General features: G+C 43.5%; 1 protein-coding gene across 5 annotated transcripts in view; it reads right to left on the bottom strand.

The window, feature by feature from the left end:
• Oscp1 (organic solute carrier partner 1) overlaps window positions 1–19,437 on the bottom strand; it is a 38,739-nt gene extending 19,302 nt beyond the window's left edge. For 2 of the 5 annotated variants that reach the window (XM_008832147.2, XM_029563143.1), the window contains exons 1-2: window positions 19,218–19,424; window positions 4,530–4,684 (exon numbers count right to left, since the gene is read on the bottom strand). In XM_008832147.2, the coding sequence (XP_008830369.1) occupies window positions 4,530–4,684; window positions 19,218–19,329 (267 nt within the window). In that variant the 5' untranslated portion in view covers window positions 19,330–19,424. Of the gene's footprint in view, window positions 1–4,529; window positions 4,685–12,935; window positions 12,966–19,217 lie in introns of all 5 variants that reach the window. The other 3 variants (XM_008832148.2, XM_029563145.1, XM_029563144.1) reach the window with 3 other exon arrangements.
• Between the last annotated feature and the right edge of the window lie 1,356 nt (window positions 19,438–20,793).

Here is a 20,793-nt window from a genome sequence, read left to right on the forward strand (position 1 = left end):
GATTCAAGTACTTCTTTGCTATTTACTTTCTATATGATCCTGGCTATGTTTTTTTCCTTTGTTTTTTTTCTTTTTTATGTTGCTGGGAATGGAACCCAGCGTCTTGTGCATGCTAGGCAAACACTCTACCAACTAAGCTATGTCCCCAGCCCTATCACCATTTCTATTTTATTTTTAAAATTTTAAAAAATTGTATGTGTATAAGTGTTTTGCCTGCATGTATGTAAGTTAATCCATGTCATACAATGCCCTCAGAGGCCAGGAAAGGGTATCAGATCACCTGGAACTAGAGCAGACCGTTTTTAGCCAGTATGTGGCACTGAGAACCAAACCCAGGTCCCCTGCAAGAGCAGCCAGTGTTCTTAACCACTGAGCCATCTCTCTAGGCCCTGGAAGCCCTCCTCTGCTCTATTTGAGACAGGGTTTCACTATGCAGCACTGGCTGGCCTGGAACTAGCAGTGTAGACCAGGCTAGCCTCAAACTCACAGATATCCACCTGCCTCTGCTTCCCGAGGGCTAGGATTAAATGTATGTATTATCACACCTAGTTTATTTTTAATTAATTGATTAATGTGGTTTGTGAGACAGGAACTCATGTATTCTAGGTTTACCTCAAACTTACTATGTAGGTGAGAATCACCTTGAACTTCTAGGATTACAGGTGTGTGTCATCACGCCTGGCTTCCTAACTCCATTTTTAAATGCAGTGGTTGTTTTTCTCCCCCAGTAGTGCACATTCTTTCATTTTCTTTGCTTCACAGCTGGAATTCATGACACAATGGCCAGCTGGGCTGGTCTTGCAGTGCTTAGAGGAAACACTGTGAGTAGTCATAGCATGGAACATTTGCTGGCACTAGCAACCCTTCTGGCTCCTTGACACTCACAGCCTTCTGGAACAGCCCAAGCAGCAAGTGCTTCTGCTTTCTTTTCTTGGTGTAACCAATGTTGGGCACCAAGACCTGGATCTTTGGGCTGGGATGGAGCTCAGTGGTAGAGCACTTGCCTAGGTTCTGGATTCAATCCCTAATACCACATACACACAATAAAGCCAAAACAACAAACAAACTAAGAAGGACAAAAAGATCTGGACCTTCAGCCTTTTTCCCATCTTGTCAGCATCTCTGGGTTTCCACCAGCGAGGCTTGATTTTTTACATATTGTGCTGAGTGACACCAGCCGAACTTCTTGGCTCTCTTTCTGATGATCTGGGGCTTCATGAGAGGTGTGACGGTGGCCACAATGCCAAGCAGAAGAGGGGCAGGCTAGTGTTAGTGAGAAGATGGACTCAGGGCTGAGAAGTAATTTTCCAAAGGTCAGGGAGCAGTTTAAGTCATGTCTCTCTGAGTTTTCTAGCACCAGTGACAAGCAATGTTAATTTGTATGTTTATTACCTATGTCAGTCCTCATGACTTAAAAAAGGTTCACACAGGGCTGGAGAGATGGCTCAGCAGTTAAGAGCACTGACTGCTCTTGCAGAGGACCTGGGTTTGATTCCCAGCACCCACATGGTGGCTACAAACCTTCCTTAACTCCAGTTCCAGGGGAATCCAAAGCCCTCTTCTGACCTCCATGGCAATGCAAGACACGGGTGCACTCACATACATGCAGGCAATACACTTATACACATAATAAATAAAATATCAATAAAAGGTTCACACAATGGAGAATTTGAAAAGGAATTATTACTCTAAGGTATTGGAGGTCACCCCGGGCGACATGAGACCATCTAAATTCTCATTAGATTCATTAGTTTTGTTTTTCCCTGTTGTTATTGTTCTTCTTCTCCTTCTCCTCCTCCTCTTCCTCCTCCTCTCTTCTCTTCCTCCTCCCTCCTCTTCCTCTTCTTTTAGTGTATATGTGTGTGTGTTTGTGTGTGTGCACGCGCACCAGTAAAAGCCAGAAGGTGTCAGATCTCCTGGACCTGGAATCACAGATGGTTGTAAACCGCCCAGCCACCCAACATGGGTACTGGAACCTGAGCTCAGTCCTCTCAAATAGCAGCAAAGGCTTTTAGCCTCCCAGCCATCTTTCCAGCCCCACCTTGATGATTTTGAACATTGCTGCTCAGGTATGCATTCTGCAGCATGGCAATGCTACATGTCTGTTTTTCTCATGGTGAGGCTGGGACTATGGACTTTGATGGTGGAAGACCACAGAGGTGATGTGCTATTTTCCTCATACGGTGAAGGGAACATATTGTCAGTGCACCCTTTACTATGCTAGGAAGCCCCACCACCTGCTGAGAAAGGCCGTGAAGTTTCTGAGTGTGAACGGAACTGTCTCCTCCCTTGTTCCCATGCCATGCTTTTGTGAGGAGGCTGCCTGCCATGCCCATCGTCAGGATTCTGGAGGGCAGATGGCTACATAAATTATTCAGCATTCTTCTGAACAGATTTGTCTGTCTTGTACTATTCAGTCTTTATTTTTTTTTTGACAGGGTTTCACTATGCAGCCTTGGCTGACCTGGAACTCGTTATATAGACCAGACTGGCCATGATCTCACAGAGATCCGCCTGCCTCTGCCTCCCAAGTTCCCAACTGTTGGGATTAAAGGTATGTGCCACCATGCCTAGCAATAATTAATATTTTTTAAAAGTTTTCAAAAAATGTGTATGTGTGTTGTGGCATGTTTGTCTATGTGGATGTATGCCGAGTGTCCTCAGAGAAGAAGGTGTCGGATCCCCTGGAGTTGAAGTTACAGCACGCAGTTGTGGGTGCTGGGAACTGAACTCGAGTCCTCTGGAAGAGCAGAAAACTCTCTCTCTCTCTCTCTCTCTCTCTCTCTCTCTCTCTCTCTCTCTCTCTTTGTCTTTTTGAGACAGGGTCTCCCTGTAGCCCCAACTGTCTCTGATCTCATGCAGCTCTAACCTGCTTCTGCCTCCTGAGTGCTGGGATTAAAGGCATGTGCCACCACGCCCAGTTTGCTTTCTTAATAGATAAGATTAATTTCACTATTAAGAATGGAATTTCTTTTGTTTGGGTTTTTGAGGGGAGAGTAAATTTTGGGCATATATAAGTAAGATTTAATGGCAGGGGAGGGGATAAATCACAACCGCCCAGGAAGAGAATCAATTACTTAACTTTTGTCTTTTTGAGACAGAGTCTCCCTGTAGCCCCAGCTGTCCTGGAATTCACTATGTAGACCAGGCTGGCCTCGAACTCACAAAGATCCGCCTGCCTCTGCCTCCCAAGCGCTGGGATTAAAGGTGTGTGCCACCACGCCTGGCCTTATTTTTTTTTAATATTTTATTATTTTTATTTTATGTGTATGAGTGTATCGCCTGCATCATGTATGCGAGTGCACCCATGTTGTGCAATGCCGTGGAGTCAGAAGAGGGCTTCGGATTCCCCTGGAACTGGAGTTAAGGATGGTTTGTAGTCGCCATGTGGGTGCTGGGAATTGAACCCGGGTCCTGTGCAAGAGCAGTCAGTGCTCTTAACCGGTGAGCCATCTCTCCAGCCCCAATTTTATTATATTTTTATGTGTACGCATGTATTGCCTGTATGTAGGTAAGTGCACCTGTGTTGTGCAATGCCCTCGGAGGACAGAAGAGGCTGTCGGATCCCCTGGAACTGGAGTTATGGACAGTTGTTAGCTGCCACGTGGGTGCTGGGATTCAAACCTGGGTCTTCTGCAAGAACAGACAGTGTTCTTAACCGCTGAGCCATCTCTCCAGCCCCAGGAAACTGTCTTAAATACTGTAGTCATCTATCTCTCCAGCTCCAAGATTGAACATTTTAAAATTTTCTTAAAAAAAAAAGAAACCACCAAAAAACCCAAAATTTGGCTTCCTCCCTCACTGTAGAGCTGAGATTTATTACATTAGAACTTTTTTCTTTTCTTTTTATTTATATTTTATTTATTATTTTAATTTTATGTGTATGAGTGTATTGCCTGTATGTATGTAAGTGCACCTATCTTGTGGAATGCCTGTAGAGATCAGAAGAGGACATCGGATTCCCCTGGAACTGGAGTTACCTGGTTGTTGTTAGCCTCCATGTGGGTGCTAGGAAATGAACCCGGGTCCTCTGCAAGAGCAGCAAGGGCTCTTAACCGCTGAGCCATCTCTCCAGCCCAAATTAGAGAACTTTTCTTTTCAAGCATTTTAATTATTAAAGTATATTCACTGTACATATTAATGGGCCTCAATGTGACATCTACATACATGCACATCATGCTTCAATCATATCTACACTCCTGACTGCCCCCTCTTCTCCTCTCTTTCTTCCTCCTAGATGTAAAGCTTGTGGGGCTGAGCACTTGAACTGGGTGGCTTATGTTCATACCTATAAATATGGGCATGAAAAACAGGACTCTCTTCAGGCAGGTGAAATGACATAAGCAACAGGGGGTTGGTGAGGAAGCCTTCTGAGATCCTTCCCAACGGGACAATTACTGCTCACATTTACAAGTACTTGCTTCTTGCAAGGCACCACTGCATGTGGCATCTTATCTGACCCCAGACAAGGACAATCCATGAAGGGCACTAGGGCAGCAGCTGAGCTGACTAAGAAGCTGTCTGCTCACCTTATCCATGCTGGCCTGGTTTAGCCGCATAATGGAAGCATGAGCCAGGCGGTCGTACACAGTCCTCAGGGCCTTCTTGGAGTAGAGCTCTTGGGGTTTGAACAGCTCCTCCATAAACTTTCTATTGAACATGGTTGAAATGATGTCATTCAGAACTGTAGAGACAAGAGAGAATCCAGTTGAGCAAGGAAGGTCCTGGAAGAGGCCTTATTCAGAAGTGCTGTCTGGAAATGGACTGGAGCGCTATGCAGAGCTGAGACACAGGTGCATGGTGAAATCAACTCCTTGGAGAGAAGTCCAGGTGTCTGGTAGGACCAGGAGATCTCTGTGACAAGCTTTCAGGGCAAATGTCCATGAGGACATATCCAAGAAGGTTGTGCTCCTGAGATCAGATACTGCTTTTATGAACATTATCTACCTTGATGATAAAATATTTCTTAAAAAAGATTGCTATAAACATTTTCAGTTAGAGCACTTCCTTAAAATGAGAAACAGCAAACATATTCTTTTAAAAATTAAAAATGGGGGCTGGAGAGATGGCTCATAGGTTAAGAACACTAGTTGTTCTTGCAGAAGACCCGGGTTTGAATCCCAGCACCCACATGGCAGCTAACAACTGTCTGTAACTCCAGTCCCAGGGGATCCGACAGCCTCTTCTGACCTTCGCGGGCATTGCACAACACAGGTGCACTTACCTACATTCAGGCAATACACCCACACACATAAAATAAAAATAATAAAAAAATTAAAAATGGACTTAGTATGGGTGCAGAGTATGTATGATGTGTCTGTGGGTGCGTAGGTGCCATGGAGGTGAGAGGACAACTTAGTGGAGTTTCTTTCCTTCCACCTTTACAAGGGTCCTGAGGATGGAACTCAGGTAGTCAGGTTGCATGGCAAGCACTTTATTTGCTGAGCCATCTCACTGAGCTTCTCAAAAATTTTATTTTATTTATTATTAGTGTGTATATAATATGTGTGTGTGGTTTTTTTGTTTGTTTTATTTTGAAGCAGGGTCTTCCTGTAGGTGCAGCTGGCCTGGATTTTCTATGGAGACCAGGTTTGCCTCCAACTCACAGAGCTCTGCCTGCCTCTGCCTGGGACTACACGCGTGCACCACCACACCTAGCTTGTGTGTGTGTGTGTGTGTGTGTGTGTGTGTGTGTTTAATTATGTTTTATTTATTTTTTTTGTCTTTTTTTTTTGTTTGTTTGTTTGAGACAGGGTCTCCCTGTAGCCCCAGCTGTCCTGGAACTCACTATGTAGACCAGGTTGGCCTTGAACTCACAGAGATCTGCCTGTCTCTGACTCCTGAGTGCTAGGATTAAGGGCATGCACCACCATGCCCGGTGTGTGTATTCTTTTTTAAAGGCAAATCTAAACAATTTCTTAAAATTGAATTTCACAAATGTAGGACAAAAAAAATGATTTACTTTTCGTAAAAAATATTTCATGAAAATATATACAGCTACCCATTGGCTAGAGATTAAGCATTTTTAGTATTTTTACAAGTATTTCAGACAACTCCATTTTAGGATGCCTTAATTTCTTTTAATTAATTAATTAATTAATTAATTTATTTATTTATTTTGTCTTTTTTGAGACAAGGTCTCCCTGTAGCCCCAGCTGTCCTGGAACTCACTATGTAAACCAGGCTGGCCTTGAACTCACAAAGACCTGCCTGCCTCTGCCTCCTGAGTGATAGGATTAAAGGTATGTGCCACCATGCCCAGCAGGATGCTTTAATTTCTATATTTGATCTATGATATTGATTTTATACTATAGTAATATATCTCATCCTGTTGTTTAAATTAAAATTTCCACATGGTGAGAATAAAAGGAGTGTGCAAACCAACATGCCTATGATCACAGATCTTTATTCATATAGATATTCTGTAGTACTCAATGAGGGGCCAGGAAAACAGGTCCAGGTATAGTTAAGCATAAATTATTCTTTTAAAAAATATAAAAAAAAATTTTATGTGTATGAGTGTTATGCCTGCATGTAGGTAAGAGCACCCATGTCATGCAATGCCCGCGGAGGACAGAAGAGGCTGTCAGATCCCTTGGAACTGGAATTTTGGACAGCTGTTAGCTGCCATGTGGGTGCTGCTATTCAAACCTGGGTCTTCTGTAAGAACAGTCAGTGTTCTTAACTGCTGAGCCAGCTCTCCAGCCCCACATAGATTATTCTTTAAGAGCTTTTTATATTGTTATTGTGGGTGTGTTTGTGTATATGATGCATGTGGTGCTGGGGAGGGGTGTAAGAATGCCATGGTGCACATGTGGAGGCCAGAGGACAACTTTGCAGATTCAGTTCTCTCCTTCCATGTTTACTTGGGTTGAGTTCTGGGGATTGAGCTCAGGTTGTCAAGTTTGTTTGACAAGTGCCTTTACCTACTGAGCCATCTTGCTGGTCCAGATTATTATTAAGGCAGTTTTTCTAGCCTAAAGATAAGAGAATGTGGCTGTCAAGAGCATGTATTCACAGTAATTAAAATTTGACAGAAAACTGGGTTACTTATAATAATTATATAAAATCAATTCTTTTCTTTTTAATTATGGATATTATATCTTTGGGTATATGTCCACATGAGTGCAGGTACCCATGGAGCCAGAAGAGGGTATCAGATCTCCTGGAGATGGAGTTATAGGTGGTAGTGAGTTGCTTGGGAACTCAACCTAAGTCCTCTGTAGGACATGCTCTTAAGTGCTGAACCATTCTCCAGCCCTTAACATGAATTCTTTTTGTTTGTTTGTTATGGTTTTTGAGACAGGTCTCCCTGTAGCCCCAGCTGGCCTGGAACTAGGTAGACCAGGCTGGCCTGGATCTCACAGAGACAGAATGCTGAAATCAAAGGCATGCGCCACCACACCCAGCTAAAAATGAATTCTTTAATATGAGTGCTTATTTCTGAAAGATATAAACTCTTCTTTTTTTGCTGAGCATAAAGGACATGCTAGGTGACTGGTTGTGACCATATGTTTGTAAAGAATTAAAGTAACAAAGAGCAGGAATATTATTATTTTAGATACTTGCTACTTGTAAGTAATTGCGCTAAGTACCCTGAAGGCTCAGGCCAACCTTTTTTTTTTTTTTTTTTTTTTTTAAAGCATTTTGTTGAGGAAAGGGAAGCTAAGAGCTAGCTGGTTGTACTTAAAATCTTTTTCTTTTTTTTTTGTTTTTTTTGTGACACTGTCTCCCTGTAGCCCCAGTTGACCTGGAACTTGCTATGTAGACCAAACTGGCCTTGAACTCACAAAGATCCACCAGCCTCTGCCTCCTAAGTGCTGGGATTAAAGGTGTGTGCCACCATGCCCAACCCTTCTTTTTCTTTTTTTAAGTCTGATTTGGAACTAAGGCCTCTACCTAAGAATGGCCTTAAACTGCTCTTCCTGCCTCTACCACCACAGTGCTGGGAAGATACCCAGTTAGTACTTGAATCTTAAGTGGAACTGCTTTAGAGAGAGAAGGGGGAGGGACACATCTTCCTCCCATACTGACACAAAGAACTGATTCCTTATAGGATTGTAGAACTCATACTTGACCTTTGGATTTTACTTTAAATTCCATCCTGTTACTCAGAGAGTTAGAAAGCCCACAGCCAGCACAGGCAGCCCTCACAGCTGAGGACTTCTACCCAGCACAGCCAGCTAACTCTCCTACAGGGACAGCTTGGAGACATAGGAATCTTTCTGGGTTTGCTTCAGGCCTGATTTTTTTCCTTTTTTCTTTGACAGAAGCAAGCAATAAATTGAGTTTGCTAACTTTTTTCTTACTACAGTCTATATTTAAGATGCAGAATTTGCAAGGCAACAGATACAACTGAAAAGTCACAGAGGTCCTCAGAGAAAAGAAAAGGAAGAGCTTCCTACAGGTTGAAAGAGGCCATGGAGGAGCACCACAGATTCCTGCAGGCCAGGGAGGAAGAACTCAACTTGAAGCATTCCTTATCAGCTGTGATTGGATAAAGCATAGAGCTAAGTCACTGCCCTAGGGCCTTTGAACTCAGTCAGAATCTAGGAAAAGAGTTTAGTCCCAAATAACTCAGTTCTAAAAGAGACAAACCCCCAAGGTGATCATTAGCTACTTTGGCAAAGCAAAAAACAAAATGTGGTCTTTCCCCCTAGGGAGGTGAAGCAGCCATTTATCACCCTAGCTCCCGCAGCAGACCCACACAATGCTCACTTGCTGAGACCAGAGGGCAGCTGGGCCCATTCCCAAAGAAGACTTTGAAGTTTTGTGGCTGGACCCTGGCATTTGGGGATCCCAGTCATAATTCATTTTTTGGAAACAGTGTAGAGATACATATTAACACATTTTCCTCTCAAAATTTCCTCTTTAGAACACTTGGCCTGGCAGGCTTGCCCTGCACAAAACACTGAGGTAAACAGCACAGGGTCACACAGGAAGGAGATAATGCCCTAGAGATACAGAATGCATCTTGTTCACACCTGAGCGGTAGTTTCAGACAGACACTTAATCTGCCTTTGCTACCAAGCACTTAGATTCTCCTATATTTAAAACCATGAGGAAACTGAAACTCATAAAAGAAAATGAATTTATTTATAGTTTGCCCAGATCAGGGATGGAAAGACCACCTTCTCTTACCTGTGCTCCATCAGAGCTACCATTTTATAGAAAAGATGAAACAAAAGCCAGGAAATACACATACATTAATTTAGCTGTGAAATTAAGTTGTCAGAACTTCGTGAAATCTCTTCCTACAAGGCAAGTCCCTCCTTTAGCTGATGCCAGGGCCTTTCCCTTTGGCCATCATGGTACTCAGGGGCAAATTTGAATTCTTTGGGTCCATTGTTTCAATAGCCATGCCTTTAATCTCAGCACTTGGGGGGCAGAGGCAGGCAGATTTTTGTGGGATTGAGGCCAGCCTGGTCTATACAGTGAGTTCCAGGACAGCTGGGGCTAAAGGGAGACCCTGTCTTCCCCCCCCGCCCCCCCCAAAAGAGAGTATCTCCTTTCCTGCCAGGGCCACAGTCATATCTTGGCGTTTGTTTTTGGTACTCAAATGAGCTTTGCATACTTTTCAGGCAGAATGTGCTAGGAGCCAAATTTCATCAGGGAGAGAGTAAGTACTTTGTACAAGGTCATCAGAAGGGTTTATGACTGCACTCTGAATGAGGCTCCTAGTTTGGGGCTTAGATAGATGAGATGATGAAGTTGGTTTCTGATGATTATTTTTGAACAGTTAGGTTAAAATAAGCTCCAGCGATTTAATTATGTACATGAAAAGCCCTCAAGATCCACACTTCACACCTGAAATTCTGCCAGGCATCAAAGGATGGGCCAAAAATTGCTCAAGAGATGTGTCAAAAAATGATTGTGAAGTATAATAAAAGCGAATCAAGCACTTTAGTTGGGCTTCTCTCTGAACACAGTCTGATGAAATAATTATCTTGATGAAAGCAATTCAGTTTTTACCAATTACCTCTGCTCCAAAATCACTTGTTTATAGAAATATACAATGTGGAGTTAAGGTTAAAGAGAGAATGTATGAAATATTCTGGATAGTTACCATGGTTTGACTCCTACCCTGTTCCAGGTACTAGGCTTAGAGCTTTATAAGCAGTGCCTAATTTAAATTCCAAGGCAACTAAAATATCCCCATTCTATTGAAGAGGGACAACCGAGTCCAACAGAGTTTCAAATCCAAGGTCAAAACACTGGTAGTGGAGCTGAAATTAGAAAAGGTTTTGCTTTATTCCACTATTTAAAAATTTTATTACATATTTATGTGTTATTTATTTATTTATTTATTTATTATTATTATTATTATTAGTCTTTTTGAGACAGGGTCGCCCTGTAGCCCCAGATGTCCTGGATCGCACTATCGAAAAGATCTGCCTGCCTCTGCCTCCCAAGTACTAGGATTAAAGGTGTGTGCAACCACGCCTGGCTTATGTGTTATTTGAGACAAAGTCTCACTTTGTAGCCCTGGCTGACCTAGAACTATTTAGACTAGGTTGGCTTTGAACTCACAGAGATCTACTTCCTTCTGCCTCTCAAGTGCTGGAATTAAAGGCCTGTGTGACCAGCCTATTTATTTAGTGTGTGCACGTGTGTGCGTGTGTGTGCATGCACGCAGTTTTTTCCTTCCACCATGTGGGTCCCAGACAGTGAAGGTAAGTATAAAGTGCCTTTACCCACTAAGTCATCAAATCAATTTTTTTTTTTTTTTTTTTGAGCCCTGGCTGACCTGGAACTCACTATGTAAATCAGGCTGGCCTGGAACTCACAGAGATCCTCCTGTCTCTGCCTCCTCATGGTGGGATTAAAGGTGTACTTTGCTATTTTTTTTGGGGGGGGTCTTTTTGACATAGGGTCTCCCTGTAGCCCCAGGTGTCTTAGAACTTGCTATGTAGACCAGGCTGGCCTTGAACTCACAGAGATCCACCTGCCTCTGCCTCCCCAGTGCTGGGACTAAAGGCATGCGCCACCACACCCAGGATGCTTTGCTATTTTTTAAATCCAGAATGGTGAACTAGTTTATTCAAGTACCACTGTGAACCTACTAATACATCATATATCTTATCTGGATTCATTTCTGCTATACAGATTTCATATATTTACATTCCACACATTCCTTTTTTTCTGCTTATCCTGTTCCATAGTAATCTTTTTCTGTCTCCATCTTCTTCTCCATTCCCTATGTTGGTATTATTCATCTTAAATTTCTTTTGTAACTGTTTCTGTTTTCTATTGTATTACATCCCAAGTCAATTTCTAGCACTGTTAGGAAAATGTTTACAAGGCTGTAAACATTATCTGTCATAATAATGTGAAATCTATGTAATTATGTTTAAAATGCTTTCTTTCAATAATAAAAGAAAATGAACCTATAGCAATAAATTCAAAATCAGAAATAACAAAATGCCTTCAGTGGGCCTTCCATCAGATATTTAAAATATACATCCATTCTGTGCACCAATTAAAAATGTTTTATTAGCATATATTAATTATACATACTAATGGATTTCATTATAACATTTTCATATATGTACATAATGTACTTTGATAATATTTGCTATCATTATGCTTTTAAAAAATATTTATTTTTTTTATGTGTATGCATGTATTGCCTGCATGTAGGTAAGTGCACCCGTGTTGTACAATGCCCGCAGAGGACAGAAGAGACTGTTGGTTCCCCTGGAACTGGAGTTATGGACAGTTGCTAGCTGCCATGTGGGTGCTGGGATTAGAACCCAGGCCTTCTGCAAGAACAGTCAGTGTTCTTAACCACTGCGCTATTCTCCAGTCCCCCGTTATGCTTTTAAGAAATTAATTTTTATTTTATGTGTATGAGTATAATGCCTGCTTGTATGTAAGTATACCATGTGCATGCAATGCCTGTGGAGGCCAGAAGAGGGCGTCAGATCCCTCGGACTGAACTCATGGACAGTTATTAATTGCCACGTGGGAACTGAACCCAGGCTATCAGCAAGAGCAGTCAGTGCTCTTAACTACTGAGCCATCTCTCCAGCCCCCTCATTATTCTTTTTTTTTGGTCTTTTTGATACAGGGTCTCCCTGTAGCCCCAGCTGTCCTGGAACTCACTATGTAGACCAGGCTGGCCTTGAACTCAGAGATCTGCCTGCCTCTGCCTCCCGAGTGCTGGGATTAAAGGTGTGTGCCACCACGCCCAGCTTCATTATTCTTTTAAGTATTATCTATATCTCTAATGTATTTGGTTTAGAGAATTTAAAATATTGAGGATGGCTGATGAGAGGCATAAACCATGCCCTGTGGCAAATAAAGGAAGGCACCTGTGGCATGGAAAGATTGAGGAAAGCTAAGGTCTTGTTCTGAGCAAGCCTCAACCTTTCCAGGTTTGCAGTTAGTTGTGGGTGAGGAGGAAATAAGATTTAGCATGATACAGCAATACTGCATGCATGATCCCATGCCTCTGCCCACACTCCTGGCAGCCATGCAACCACATGCTTCCATCCTCTTCAAATGCTCTACATACACCTCTGTGTGCTATGGGGAACAGCTCGGGTGGGTCATTCATACTGAAGCACAATTCTTTGGTTACATGATAGTATAGGAAAGGTGTTTCAGGACTACCAAACAGGACAATCTGCTCAGGAATGGAGCCTCTGCCCTAACTATCCCTTAGAGGCAGAACTAAAAAAAAGGAGAAAAGTCTCTTAGGTGCAGTGCAGGGCAGCCCTTCTGTCAGAGTCTGCCTAGTTTTCATCTTATTCAATGTGTTTATTCATTTGAAGTAAAATATTCAAATGTAAACCCAATGTCTCAGCTAGAGAAACTCATGCCTAGCTTCTTACCTAGAAATATCAAAGTGGTCTTGCTTTAAAGCCCACTGATAATGGACTGGGTGAACCTGTGAATGCAGACTGAATACATGCAGCCCAGAAATAGCATACCTCGTTTTCTGTCCACCTCTGTCCATTCATCTATATGAAGCATATAAAAAGAAAACACCAGTTCATGAAGCAAGAACATTAGTTGCATGGAGGCTTTACAAACACCAGTTCCAATGATGTAGCCTATCACACTTAACGTTTCATGCTTTCATTTAATGTCTCATATGCATGCGCCATTTGAAAGCTTTAAAGAAATTTAAGAGCTTTAAAGACTAGATAATGACAAGAGCCAAATTATCTATATAAAGAAGGTTAGGACAAGAGGAAACTCAGGGGAACTAGCCACCTTGGGGTTCCTCTTGGAAGACTCCAGAAGTCATGCTCTCTAACACTACAAGAACACACAGCATTCAAAGCAGGCTTTAAACACTAGCCCCAAAGGAAGAATAATCCTGGAGCATAGATAGGAAAAAGGGAATTTGTGTACAGTATGTGATTATTTTTCTTAAAATATATATTTAAAATAATTTATTATTTTTAAAAATTTTATGTGTGTGTGTCTATTGCCTGCATGTAGATAAGTGCGCCTGTGTCATGCAGTGCCCACGGAGGACAGAAGAGGTTGTCAGATCCCCTGGGACTGAGTTAGGACAGTTGTTAGCTGCCATGTGGGTGCTGGGATTCGAACCTGAGTCTTCTGCAAGAATAGCCAGTTCTCTTAACTGCTGAGTCATCTCTCCAGCCCCTTTTCAGGGCAGGAGATTGAACCCAGAGCCTTGTGCACTTTAGTAGGTAAATGCTGTACTGCTGAGCAATACCCCAAGCCCTGAAAAACTTTCTTTTTTCACTTTTGGGGAAAATTTCAATCCACCTGACTCTTCCAATAAAGAGTTCTATACATATGGAAAACATTTCACAACTAATGGTATTTTGGGAAACATTTGCCACTATATTGTTTGAGAGTGATTTCTGAAGTTGCACTTAAAAGTGTGTACATGCCTTCAACACACACTAGCACAGTCTCAATATACAGCACAAACAGTTCCTACGAGACTAGTCAGTACCACTGCATGGTCAGACTCCCCTGGAAAGTCACCATCTTTTCCCCTGAGAGTCACTGGCATAGCTGGGCCTATTAGCACAGGACTAATCCTCAGGAGGCTGAGGCAGGAGGATCAAAAGCTTAAGATCTGCCTGAGCCTCCAGAGTGAATTTAAAGCAACTTAGTGAGATGCTATCTCAAAATCAGAAGGGCTAAAGATGTACCTCAGTGGTAGAAAGCTGGCCTATTCCACATGAGGCCCTACAGTACTGGAGGTGGTGTTGGAGTCACAGTCTTTTGGAGAGTGTAATGGAGAAGCAGTCCTAGGTCTGGCCTTCTTAAAGCAGGTACTGGTTTCTTGGGCACTACGTCCATGTCTTCCATTTTTCTGTGTTAGTTAGGCTTGTGGTAATTTGGAGAAGAGGAATTTTCATCCTCTTGAAGATGTGTTTGGCAACAGTGGCGCTGAAGGGTCCGTCTTCTCTGTGGGTGAGTGACTCCACTGTGGATAAAATGGAACTGGAAAAGGCAAGCAGGAAGCCCTGGGAGGCTCCAGCCTGTGATGACACCAGGTGCCAGCAGAGGGCTCTAGAGTGCCACAGGCTCCTGCTCCCTTTCCTTTAAGGAGCCAGGCAAGGTACCCCATGCTCTGTTTTCTATTCTCAGATGAATTGTTGGAACAATTCTACTTTAGTTATATTTTGCATGAGAGGCAGGCCAAGGGTTCCAGGGCTGGCTGTTAAATTTGAACCAGAAAAGTCAAAACAGAGCCTCATTGCTATTTAGTTGGTAAGTACTACAATGCAATCTGCGTGTCTTAGGAAAAAAAAATCACTTCATGGTGTCTCAGTTTCCTTTTTTTAAAAAAAAATTATTATATTTTTATTTTATGTGTATTGCCTGCATGTAGGTAAGTGCACCCATGTTGTGCAATGTCCATAGAGGACAGAAGAGTCTGCTGGACCCCTGGAACTGGAGTTATGGACAATTGTTAGCTGTCATATGGGTGCTGGGATTCGAACCTGGGTCTTCTATAAGAACAACCAGTGTTCTTAATAGCTGAGCCATCTCTCCAGCCCTCAGTTTCCTTTCTTGTAAAATGAGGAAGGTAAACAAAACATAACAGGGTCTTATTTGTGAGTGCTTTTAAGAGGACAGAAGTGAGGTAAAGGCAGCTTTTATTGTTTTCCTTATTGCTTAAAATGTGGGACACATTTAGTATGCAACACTCACAAGTTGCCCCATTAAGAGCACACTTCCTTTCTGTTGAATACTAAACTCAAGCTGCATAGTGGGGGGAAATTGCAAAGTCTCCACTGGCCTTGTGGGAACAGGGATGGCCTCAAGGAAACCAATTAGCTGTGTAAGATAATGAAAACATCTCAGAGAAATAAGACTTCCCTTCAAAGTTTCCATAAGGACTAGTGTACCATGTCTGGAGATTTACAGGCCTGTGTACGGACATCTACCACAGTGGATCTGGCTCCTGCCCTTGCAGCCACATCAACTTTTAACAGTGAAATAGACAAGTGCTCCTCAGCTTTTAAAAATCCTATACCACTTGGCTTTCTTACTCTTTCTTCTACAAGTTCCCATTGGCCAGTGACTTTGTCATTTCTTTTTTTGTTTTGTTTTGTTTTTTATTTTTTGCAGGGAGGACCCTGTGGGGAGCGGTGCAGGGGCCCCGAGTCCACTGACTTTGTCATTTTTTTTAGAAACTCGGTGGGTATAAATTATTCATACATACACATATAAGTGTATTTTAAAACCTACCCTCCTCTCCTGACCCACCAAACTCCACAAAATTTTGATACAGTTCCTGTATCACACCAGAATGCAGCAGTTAAGGGCTTGGTGGTTAGGAATGTGAGCTCTGGAGTCTTGTGTCTGGCATTTTCAAATCACTTACTCCTTCTACCAGGGAGGCAACCCGAGGCAAAGCAGCTTTAGTTTATCTTGTAAAATTTGGGGTAGTATTATCTATATGATAGAATAGTTGTGGGCATTAATATGTTTAAATGGAGTCTTTGGTACAATTGAAAAACTGTTTCAATAGACATGAGTAGTGGCTCAAACCTGTAATCCCAACACTTGGGAGGCTGAGGGAAGAGGATGATCCAGAGTTTGAGGCCAATTGATACTACAGAGTTTCAGGACAGCTATAATGTGAGCCCTGTTTGAACAAAATGAAACAACTGTTTTATGGTGGTTGTTAGGAAGATGTGTCTTGAGTTTCAGTTACTAGACTGGACTGATTTAGCTCTGCTTCTAGTAACTGTACAGAAGGGCTAGACCTGGGTCTACTCAGCATCTCACATGGTATGATGCCTGCTAGAAAACTATAGAACAACTAAGTGTGTGAAAGTGAATGACTAGGGGCTGGAGAGATGGCTCAGTGGTTAAGAGCACTGACTGCTCTTGCAGAGGACCCAGGTTTGATTCCCAGCACCCACATGATGGCTACGAACTGTCCTTAACTCCAGTTCCAGATCCAAAGCCCTCTTCTGACCTCCACGGCATTGCACGACATGGGTGCACTCACATACATGCAGGCAATACACTCATATACATAAAAACAAAGAAAGTGAATGACTAAAGATGGCTGGAACTACCTAAAATTGGATGTAGGTAAACCAGCAAGATTATAGTGCTTTAAAAAAAAAATTTTTTTTTTCTGGGTGTGGTGGCATACAACTGTGATCCCAGCAATGGGGAAGTAGAAGCAGGAGGATCAGAAATTAGAGGCCAGGCTACATGAGACCCTATCTCAGAAAATTTGTGGGTTTCCTTGAATACATATATTGTATTTTAGAGATAGGGCCTCACTATGCAGCCCTGGCTGGGCTGGAACCTGCAGTGATTCTCCTGCCTCAGTTTCTTAAATGCCTGGCCTAAGGACTGCAGTTCTTGTTTTTCTTTCTTTTTAAGAATTTATTTTACATTAATTATGTGTAGGAGCACAGATACCCTGAAGGGGGGGGGGGCCAGAAGAGGGTGTCAGATCCCTTGGAGTTGGAATTATAGGCAGTTTTGGCTGCCTGATGTTAGTGTTGGGAATCAAATTCTGATCCTTTGCAAGAGCAGCAAAGTGCTCTTAAACTGCTGAACGTCCCTCCAGCCCAGGACTACAGTTCTTTTTTTTTTTTTTTTTTTTTTTTTTTTTTTTTTAGAAAGGGTCTCCCTTTACCCCCAGCTGGCCTGTAACTCACTATGTAGACCAGGCTGGCCTTGAACTCACAGGGATCCACCTGCCTCTGCCTCCCAAGTGCTGGGATTAAAGGCACGGGCTACCATGCCCGCCCGGCAGGACTACAGTTCTTAAAGACAAAGCCCTAGTATTCACAGAACCTTAACCAGATCTCCTCTTGAAAGATAACACCTATTACTAATTGTGCAAACATGTCAAATGCATCTTCATTTAGTCTTTACGGCTTCACTTTCCAGTGTGTATTATTATTACCCTTCTATAGAGAAATAGAAGTTAGCAATGAGTTAAATGGCAAAGATGGAATTGGGATCTAGACTTAGATGACCCCAAAGAGTACACTTTTTTTTTTTTTTTTGGTCTTTTTGAGATAGGGTCTCCCTGTAAGCTCCAGCTGGCCTGGATTTGCTATGAGACCAGGCTGGCCTCAAACTCACAGAGATCCGCCTGCCTCTGCCTCCCGAGTGCTGGGATTAAAGGCATGTGCCACCATGCCCAGCCCAAAGAGTACACTTTAAATTGCCAATTTACACTGTCTTCCTAGATGCAGTCTACCAGTAGAGAAATCTAGCCTGTTACCCCCTCTGGGGCCAGTCGCCTGAATTAAATCACATCACACAGGCACCAAGAAACACAGAAGCCTCTTGAGGAAGGAACGATAATGCCATATAAAACTGCCAAGCTGTTAGGCACACCTTTACTGAGCATTGATTGATTATGATCTGGGCTTTGTACTAGATACTGGAGTACAAACAGGAGTAAGATGGTCAAGTGGGGGAGACACATGTACACTGTCAAGTGGTAAGATGGAGAGAAACATGCATGGGGTGCTGTAAATACAGGCAGGCTCTTTCCCCATGGGAGGTGGCCTATTGAAGAAAGACAATTCTTCAGCTGAATGGAGCAGGATAGCAGGGAAGGATGGAGGGACAGGGATGACAAGCATGGAGAAATGGTTTAAAGATCTACATGCAGTTTGGTGCAAATCAGGCAGTGGTGGGAAATCAGAATGGGAAGGGCTCCAAAATATCTTACACAAAGACCTGGCATCCATTCAAAGAGCACTGGAAAGTTGACAACTACAAGTTTTAAGGGGTGATGGTAACAGATGTACATTTTATAAAGCTTGCTGGCAGTAGAGCTCAAAATGAGTGGAGAGTGCTATGGGGAGTTCTCTTCTCTCCCTGAACTTAGTCACAATCAGACAATGGTTAATATTTGAGTATGTAAGCTTCACCTCAATTGAATATACAGAGAACTGTTGGAAGTGAAATAAATGTTTTAATCAGTTTTCATGTCAATTGCCTTTATATCAAGTTTTCCTCTTCTACCTCAAAATAGACTAGTTCATACTTAATCAGGAAATTTGGTGAAGGCAGTTGTTTGCTGGGAAGGGAGGAAAAGGGTGGTCGCTTCCCTGGGGATTACACATAGTGTAATTTTGCATTTTAGAAGCTCTCCAGTAATATTTCCATATTTGCATCCCCCTTCAACCCTTTCGAAGGGAAAGGCTTATGTTTTTGTACTTATCTATATTATTTGAGGACCCTCCATTTCTAGAAATGGCTTCTGAAAATGAGCAAGACTAATCTTTAGCTTATGTGGGTGGATAACTACACAGAGAGACGGGGGTAATCAGAACCTGTTCCGTGCTGGATAAGGGAGGGTTGTACTTGCTAAAAGGATATTACCAGGTGTGCAGCTGGGAACTGCTTTTGGAAGGGGTTAGTTTTCAAGAGACGGGGAAATCATCTCTTCCTTTCGAAGAGACGGGGAAGTAGGAGGGTCAGGTACTTTATGTTCAATGCGGGTGTTAAGTTCCTCTTCTGGAAAAGGCTCTTTTGGATAATTTGACTCCAACAGCGTGGGCTCTGAGCCTTGTGAGAAAGCTATCTGGCTGTCGGAGTGAAATACGCAGAGGGCTGGTCTGGCTGTTAGGGCATCAGGGAGCGGCCAGGTGCGAATCTGGCAGTAGGTATCAGGACTGAAGCGAGGGGACTAGGCTATGGGTCTGGCTGGGGCCGCTGGCATGGCGATGCTGGGGGACAGCGCTGCGGGGGTGCAGGTCTGGCTACGCGGGCCCGGGGCTTCTCACCTTTGCGGGCCTTGTCTCCCGGGATGTTCTGGGCCCGCAGCCGCTGGTCCAGGACGTAAAGCATCTCCCCACCCAAGTTCAAGAAGAGCAGAGGCAGAGTCCGCACTGACATGGTGCTGGAAGCCCGTAGGGCAGGTAAAGCGCTCCAGGGTTTGGGATTCAGCGGCCAGAAGGCCCTGCTGCGTCTTGTGGCCTGGTTGCTAGGGCAACGCCGCGAAGCGGAAAGGCGAGCCAATCAGAGAGCGGTTTGGTGGGAGGTGCCCCGACGGTGGGCGCTCATTGGGTTGGATGACACGGATTGCCTCAGGGGATTGGTCGGAGCGGAAGGCGCGCAAGGTCCGCCGCTGGCTTTGAGTTTGTGGAGGCTCAAGGCCGTGACCAGCTTTCCAGTCACTCCCGCCGGGTCTGGAACCCGCTCGAGCGCGACGCCCTCCATCTGTGGCATCACCTTGCGCTGCGCCTTCGTGCATTTTGTTACCTGCCTGCTTCTATAGGCAAGGAAGTTTGGCAGTGCGGACCCCCCCGCCCCCAACTGTGCATACGGGCTTTGGAGTCAATGAACTGCGCTTATTTGGACAATTTGTCATAGTCTCTCTGAGCTTCGGTTCTCTATAAAGAAATAACAATCAGCCATCTTGAGGAATAAATGTGGCTTTGACTCTTACGGAAGATAAAATGCCCAAGGCAGCACTTCAAACAGTGCCTTCCTGCAGGCCTGATCCCATAGTCTGTGCCTTTCTGTCCTTACCCCTTTAGTCCCCAGAAAGGTTGGCACCTGGCCCTGTAGCACAGGACCTATTAAGTAGGTGTTTACTCATAAAGACTCACTTCTTTTTTAAAAAATATTTTATGTGTATGAGTGTATTGCCTACATGTGTGTAAGTGCATCCATGTCGTGCAATGCCCCCATCAGATGCCCTGGAAGTGGAGTTACGGATGGTTTTAGCTGCCATGTGGGTGCTGGGATTTGAATCCCATTCCCTACAAGAACAGCCAGTCCTCTTAACCATTGAGCCATCTGTAGCCCCAGAAGGCCTGCTTCTTTAAGGCCTTCCCTTCGGTTCCTAGAGATGACAGATAACTGAACAGCTCATCTTCAGCCATCTCACTTCTTATTCTTTCTGCTCACCCACCTTCCCTTCCAACCGTTACTGTGCCCCTCAGGAGTCACCCTTCCCAACTTGACATAGGCCAGTTTTCTTTCACACTCCTTCCAGGGCAACTTTTTTTTAAAAAAAATATTTTATTATTTTTATTTTATGTGTACGAGTGTATTGCCTGCATGTATGTGAATGCACCCATGTCGTGCGATGCCGCAGGGGTCAGAAAAGGGCTCCGGATTCCCCTGGAACCGGAGTTAAGGACGGTTTGCAGCCACCATATGGGTGCTGGGAATCGAACCTGGGTCCTCTGCAAGAGCAGTCAGTGCTCTTAACTGCTAAGCCATCTCTCCAGCCCCAACTTTTTTTTAAAAGAAAAATTTAAATTTTTTTTTTTTTTCTTTTTGAGACAGGGTCTCCCTGTAGCCCCAGCTGTCCTGGAACTCACTATGTAGACCAGGGTAGCCTTGAACTCA

The sequence above is a fragment of the Nannospalax galili genome, unplaced genomic scaffold, assembly GCF_000622305.1.
Source record: "Nannospalax galili isolate Female #2095 unplaced genomic scaffold, S.galili_v1.0 scaffold1055, whole genome shotgun sequence".
NCBI classification, from domain to species: Eukaryota; Metazoa; Chordata; class Mammalia; order Rodentia; family Spalacidae; genus Nannospalax; species Nannospalax galili.